This window comes from Fukomys damarensis, unplaced genomic scaffold (assembly GCF_012274545.1).
Source record: "Fukomys damarensis isolate Sample0158 unplaced genomic scaffold, DMR_v1.0_HiC HiC_scaffold_4, whole genome shotgun sequence".
NCBI classification, from domain to species: domain Eukaryota; kingdom Metazoa; phylum Chordata; class Mammalia; order Rodentia; family Bathyergidae; genus Fukomys; species Fukomys damarensis.
Genome location: NW_022900916.1, coordinates 23758661 through 23765936, shown reverse-complemented (window position 1 = coordinate 23765936; position 7276 = coordinate 23758661). Strand labels below are relative to the sequence as shown.

Below are 7276 nucleotides of genomic sequence, written 5' to 3'. Positions count from 1 at the left end.
CCTTTTTTTTTTTTTTTTTAAACTAGAGCTTCAGTTTCTATTTTTTTCTTCTCCTTTCTTGCTCTTAGTTGCCATCATTTGCTTGCTTTGGCTATCAGCTCTTTTTTTCACACATTAACATCAACAGTTGACACTTAACTAGGGTAGATTATGTCGCATTCTGCTAAACACTGACACATACTCCGTCTTATCACATAGGTAGGTACTCAGCGTAAATATATAAGGAGATTTTTGTGATTATTTCTACTTCAGAGATAATGAAACTGGAGCTTACAGAGCATAAGTATGTTTGCCAAAGTCCTAGCTGGCTAGTAAGTGGTGGCGTGAATCCAAACCAAATCTGTCTGGAGCTTGAGCTCAAGTGTTCTTCAGTGCACGGAATGCTCTTCTGAGTATGAACTCCCGAGCCAGCCTGCCAGGGTTTAAAGCCTGCTCTCCTTGTTCCAGTGTGAGCAACTCTTCTCAGATTGCTCAAGATGTCTTGGTTTAAAAATTCAAAGCCTCCTCTTCTGGAATCTCCCTCATTCTCGGGCAAACTAGCACCACTGGTCATTCTGTACTTACTATCAGTGTAACTGTGGACACATTTACTACTCTCTCTGTCTCTGTTTCTCCATAAGTTAAAAAGGGTTAGTCCATGTCTTATCAGACTGTTTTAAAAACTAATTCACATAAGGCACTTAGAAAAGGGCCTGATGTACAATAATGAAGTATTACTATTTGCTATTATGTTTACGGACTCCCTGTGGTTCCTAATATGTTAAGACACTGCTAATCAAATAACTATACAGTACAACTGCGGTAAAGTAAAATTACAAAGCCTTTGTAGGCTCTCTATTAAATAAAAGACATTACTGATAAAGCACATCAACCATGTTGATGATACCATGTCACGATACCAGTTTTGAGGTCATCAGTGTTTCTTGGCTGACTACCAGTTCTCAGCTATCAGTTACTAAGACAATATTGCCAGGGAGCTAAATTCTAGAGAGGGTGAACAAGAAGAGAGATTTCAGAAGGTATCAAGCAGTTGTAGCGGACTTCACTGGCCGCCTCCTGCCACCCATTTCTCCATTTCTTCCTTCCTGGCAGTTTCCCCACCTGGTTGGAGTCACCAGACACCATGGTGTGGTTGAGTGACCCTTAAAGCTGCATGTGTTGAAGGTCCCCAGTGTGCAGCCTTGGAAGGTGGAGGAACCTTTGAGAGGTGGGACATATGTCACTGAGGAGCAGGCCTCCAAGGAGATTGTGGGACCCCAGTCTCTCAGCTTGGATCACAGAGGATAGAGTCAAGGACAAGGGCGAAAAAGACTGAAGCATTGCTTGGATTGTATAGGACAGGACAATTAAGCCATCTATCTGGCAGCAAACGCGTTATCTTTTAAGAAAAGGGTAAAAGAGTCCCAAAGGAAATTCACTGCCACCATGGGCCCAAAGGCACAGGCCTGGGGAGCAGGCGGCCCCCCCAGCATTAGGAGGTGGGGCCCCTTTGATTTTAGTGGGCTAGAATGCCACCACTCAGTGCCAGGGGACAGAAATTTCTGCCCAGAGCAGGGGGTGGGGCTGCCACCTCAGACTGAGGGGGTAAAACTGCCACCCCAGTGGGCCAGAAGGCCAGGGCTCTGAGCCAAAGATTGTTTTCAGGCATAAAAACTAAATTAAATTTGTTTTGCTAGGTTTTGAACTTTTGGACCTAGAAGCTCTCTCTTTCCTCTGATTTCTCCCTTTTGGAATAGAAATGCCTTTCCTACATCTCCGTCTCCATTGTTATTGAAAGCAGGTGACTTCTCTGGTCTTACAGATTTGCAGCTGGGGAGAATTGTGTCTCAGGAGGGTCAAGTCCTACTCATACCTAAGTGAGACAATGCTGGGGGAGGTTGGGGCTTTAAGTGGATGCTGGGATGAGTCCTTATGAGAAGGAAAACTCAGGCATATGGTGGGAGAGTCCAAGGACCATCTACATCCAAGGACCATCCATAGGCTAGGAAGTGGCCTCCGCAAATGGAACCTGCCAGCCGGTCAGTACCGGACTTCTAGCATCCAGACTGCTGGGAGATAAGAACTGTCCAGTGCACAATGCTCTGTTATGGCAAGGGGAGGAGGTTCCTAACCCGATACAACCCAATATCCCCGGAGTCCTTATAAACTGGCGTTTTTGCACACACACACACACACACACACACATGTATGTGTGTGTGTGTGTGTGTGTGTGTGCGCGCGTGCGCACGCAGGGCAGGATGGGGAGGAGAAAGGAAGGAGGGAGTAAAGTGTCTGAAACTGCCAGGTGAAGAGTTTGGATAAGCTGTCAAAAGCCAGGGAACACAAGGATTCCTGGCAAAGCAACAGAAGCTGGGAGAGAGAGACTCACAGCCTCCAGAAGAGACTGACCCTGCCAAAGCAGTTTGGACCTTGAAAGTTCCTGTTATTTCATTCACCTAGTTTGTGTTACTTTGTTATGGCAACTCCAGGAAACTAGTGCCTTGGGTTTTCTGTTACTTGATGTTAGCTGTCTCCTGAGAAGTGGAAATCACCAATATTCTCTTCATACAGCGCTACTTTAAATAGTAAGCTCTGGACAGGGTAGGGCATAGTGGCACACGCCTGTAATTCCAGCTCTCAGGAGGCTGAGGCAGGAGGATTGCTGTGAGCTCCAGACCAGCAGGGCTCCATAGTGAGTTCAAGGTCAGCCTGAACTACATAGTGAAATATTTTTTTTTAAAAATACTAAGCTCCAAAATGAGTCAGAATGGCATGATGTGAAGAAGGAAACAATGAAAAAGAAGGAAGATTAAAGCAAAATAAGATGGTCAAAGAATAACTCAGTCTAAGACAAATGTAGCTGGGTAATCTATGAAAAGAAACAATAAAGAAAAAGACAACAACTCATTTGAATTTGTCAGTTAGTTGCCCTGGGAATTTGGAACACACAAGTGCAGGAGATTAAACACATCCATTTCATGGCTGAGGATACAAGAAGGAAGTGAAAAATGTTGCTTAGGGAATTAACATAAGGTCAGAAATAATCACTGAATTGACAGAATTATGCTTCCAATTTTCGCAAAACTTGTGAAGTTTCTAGGAAAATGCAAAGAAAGCTGTTACCACAGAAGTTGAAATAAAGTTAAAAAAAAAGAAGTTGCAAAAATATAAGCCATTTCACTAAGTATTCCTGTAGTTTAAATTATTTTCTCTTAGGGGAAAAGTGCTACATGCCGAGCTACATGCCAACACAGTAATTTCTTTATGTGCTGAAGGGCTCAGACCAGCACGCTGTGGATAGAAGGCTGCTGTCCCCACGCCTACCTGTAGAGGAGCATCAGGATCCACAGTAAGCTGGGGGATCTTGTCTGCCCAAGGCAAGAATTTCTTAGTTCTGTGGTCCAGATAATAATCAAATATTGTCCCCTGGGATGGAAACTTCACTGCTTTCATCTCTTTATGCCACCACCGACTAAAGTCGGCTTGATCATCAGAAAGCTGAGGAGAACAAGACAAATCCTTACCACAGACTTAAAGGTGATTTTGGAAAAGCACAAAGCCCCTCTAAATCTTGCTTCACCAAGGAAACTCCAGATACAGAATCCAGTATCACATCAAGAAAAAGAGCTAGACATTGTTGTACCGAGTGACACCACTATAGGGGTACAAAGCATTGACTGCCGTAGAGCCACGAGGTACAGATTTAGGGGAATCATCATCCTAGAAAGCAAGGTAAAGTCAGGCGTACCTTAGGGTACCCTGGGTCATTCAATTGAATGGTGAATTATCGTGCAAACTATTACTCTGGGTTCCACAACACAATGGTAATCAAAAATAGGTATGGATTTTTACCCATTTTTGACCCAATTCATGGCAAGATAAGAAAAATAAGGACCATGGAGCACTTAAAAAAATTGGTAACATTATTTGATTGAAATACTGTGTCTGAGTATATATCTTCTTTGACATTTTGTTGCTAAAATATCTTTTCTCCTACGAAATTGTGGTGACAGTAAATAGTACTTTGGATAAATTTCTTTACTTAAAAAGTAAATGGCTGACAACTCTGTATCATTGGCACAGAAACTTTGCTAGGCTTTAACAGTCTAAATCTTGGGGATCCCTGGTGGAGTCAGGAAGAAAGCACCCACTTGCTTTCCACCAGGAAACACTGAGCAGTGTAGCTGAAAATGTACAGAGACCAACTCCTGTCCTACAGGAGGACTAGGTGGCAATGACCAGGCTCTCCAGACCAGGAGGTGCTTGTTTTTATATAAAGATGTGTATATGTCCTTGCTCCTAGATTAGGGATTAGAAAATAAGAGGGAATGGCAATTGTGTACCAATAACAATCAAAACCCACATACATCCAGAAGAGGACCTGACTCTGGGGTCTCATATCCAAAGGATAGCCTGGCCTCGTGAATTTTGGTAAAATCTAAATGTGTCCACTGCCTTTAGCAATTGTGCCCTTTATTTCAACCACAACTTTTATTTCCCTGAAAACCTTTTCTTTTCCCTTGATCTCGGTGTCCACACATTATGGCCCCCCCTTAGTCCTGGGCTGGTCACGCATGAGTGGAGACAGGCAGGATGGCCTCAGGCCCGGAATGCGAGCAGTGCCGAGAGCAGAGGGCCTCTGCTCCGTCCTCTAATCCCCCCACTCATGCAGTAATGAATTTAGGTGCATTTGTTTTCAGATTGGCAGCATGTAATATTTTATCACCCTGCAAAATCCAGTCTTCAGCCAAATCAAGCTGGTGTAAAATAATTCACAGACTGTTACTGACCTGGCACCATTCTCTGTAGCAGCGTACGGATGAGTCCTATTTTCCCTCAAAATGTACTCCTAACAATTACATCAGTAAAATTATTTTGGTGACAAATCCTTGATAGTTCAATTCAAATACAATGCATTTTCTCTACAGTAGGGCAGAAAATGAATAGGATCTCAGCCCTCACAGGGAGGGCTGGGGAAGGCAGGGGGATGTGAGGTAGAAGGAGAGGCAAAGCTGATGAGCACAGAAGTAGGTAGGTTCTCTGCATATAAAGTCAGCTGTGTGTGAGTGCAACAGGGGTGGCTGACTGTAACTGAGTGTTTGGGAAAGCCATCTTCGAGGACAGGCCGACAGAAAGGGCTACACCAGCTGTGGCAAACCTATGGTATGCGCGTTACTATGTTTTACTTTTGAGACAAAAAGTGTTCATGTATGAGCTGTTTGGTTTTTTCCTAAACTAAAACCTTGATGGTCAGGCTTAATTGTAGTGTTGGCACTTCGCGATAAAGAAGTGGGTTTTGGGTTGCAGTTTGGCGCTCGATTTCTACAAGGTTTGCCATGGCTGGGCTAGAAGATCCTGTGGTTTCAAAGTATTTGGTTTGCTCTAAAACTGGCCGGTCCTGCTGGGATGGGTGGGGGAACAAGGAGTGACAGAGGAAGAGGTGGGAGAGAAGAAGAGACAGGGCAGAGCCAGAGCCTTACAGACAATATTAAAATGCTTCGTTTCTATCTAAATGGCAGTGGGAATCTACTGAAGTCATCTGATCACTGACATATATCATATGATTCAAATTAAATTTCAAGAAATGACTGACTGCTAAGTGCACAATGAATCATGGGGACAAATGTAGAAGCAGGAAGGCCAGCAGGGCTACTTCAGAGGCCGAGTGAAAAGTGCTGGCTGCTTGTGGGAGTCAGAGGGATCAGGTGAGACTCGCCGTAAGGGTTGTTTGCAGTGGGCTGGGTGAGGAACACAGGTCCTGAGTCATCGGGGTAGGTCTGAGCCTGGCTCAGGCTCTGGTTAGCCTTTGCCTGGTAAGCAGGTTTCCTTGCTTCTCTAAACTTTTATTCATTGTAAAAGAAGACTAGAGGTACCTGTGCATGTAGGTTTTTGTTGCCTTTGAGGGCCTATGAAAAGGCCACCCTGTCTGACAGGCAGCAGCACTCAAGCTGCTTAGTTCGCCAGTGGTGGGTTACCCTGAGGTCCTCCTCCTTTGCATCAGTAACACCCTAACCCACAGCCTCTCTTGGGAATGCCTATCTTTAGTTCTTTTGGAGACGTAAGGATGGTAAATATACTGCTGAGTGATTATTGTGGAACAAGTACATGGGTGCCAAAGACAAGCAAGACCCAGCTTGTGGTGAAAACACCCGAGCAAAGGAAGTTGGAAAGACTGAGGGAGAATGTTCTGGCAGCGAGGGAAGAACACACCAGGAGGGGTGAGGTCTCAGCCGTCCACAGCTCTCCTGACTTCCAGTCCCGGAAAAGGAGAAGAATGTGATGGGCAATGAGAGAAACGCCACAGGGAAATGGGTCTAGCCGATCTCTGTGAAGGGGAAACCCACTCATGAAGTAAGCCTTGCCTTCGAGAAAACCACAGGACGCGCCCAGCGTGTGGCTCTCTGTCACAGTGGCGCTGGCTGCTCTTCTGAAAAACCCTTGGAGACCAAAGAAGAAAATGTGGCTTCTGACAGGGCAGAAATGAGATCTTTGAGGCCAAATGAATTCCAAATATATTTACAGATGTGAATTATGGTAACCAGAACCAGAACCAACCCACAGGGTAGATGAGCCATTTATTTTGGAAGTAACACTGGTAAGAATTTTGACAAAAATCACATGAGAAAAATCTATATTAGAGGTGGATGATGGAGATGAGACCCACACATTCCCTGCAGCCTGGTGAGTCTAAGCAGTGTGTGTGTGTGTGTGTGTGTGTGCGCGCGCGCGCGCGTGTGTATTCCGTACAGGAAATGAGAAGCCACAATATGGCTATATTGCTATGAAGCAATGCTGGACACACGACAGTTTCATTTTAAGTTAAAGACCAACAAAAAGAAATGGGTACAGGTTTGACTCTGGCTTATAAATGCTGATCCTGGGAATAGAGTGTGGGACAGATGCCAGGGGAGAATGAGGGTCATTTGAAGGTCACCATATGCTACGGTCTGAATTATACTGCCCCATTTTACACATGGAAACCCTAAGGGCCCCTGTGACAGTATCTGGAGATGAAGCCTTAGGTTCTCATGAAGTCATGGCAGTGGGACCCTCATGACGGACAAGTGCCCTTGTAGGAAGAGACACAACACTTTATCACAGGAGGACACAGTGAGGCCCCAAAGACAAGAAGAGAGTCCCCACCAGAACCCAACCATGGTGGCACCCTGAGCTTGGACTTTCAGCTTTCAGCACCAAAAAGAATAAACTGTTGTATAAATAGGATGTGCTGTGGCAGCTGACTATGGTATCATGAGAGTTCAGAGCAATCTAGAAATGATCTATGCCTGAATTAAGG

General features: G+C 44.8%; 1 protein-coding gene across 1 annotated transcript in view; it reads right to left on the bottom strand.

Annotated features, from left to right (window-relative positions):
- Nucleotides 1–7276, bottom strand: part of Dnah11 (dynein axonemal heavy chain 11) — a 174595-nt gene that overhangs the window by 144816 nt on the left and 22503 nt on the right. Inside the window, exon 10 of the mRNA XM_033757147.1 lies at nucleotides 3304–3477. Within this exon, the coding sequence (XP_033613038.1) occupies nucleotides 3304–3477 (174 nt within the window). The remainder of the gene's footprint in view (nucleotides 1–3303; nucleotides 3478–7276) is intronic.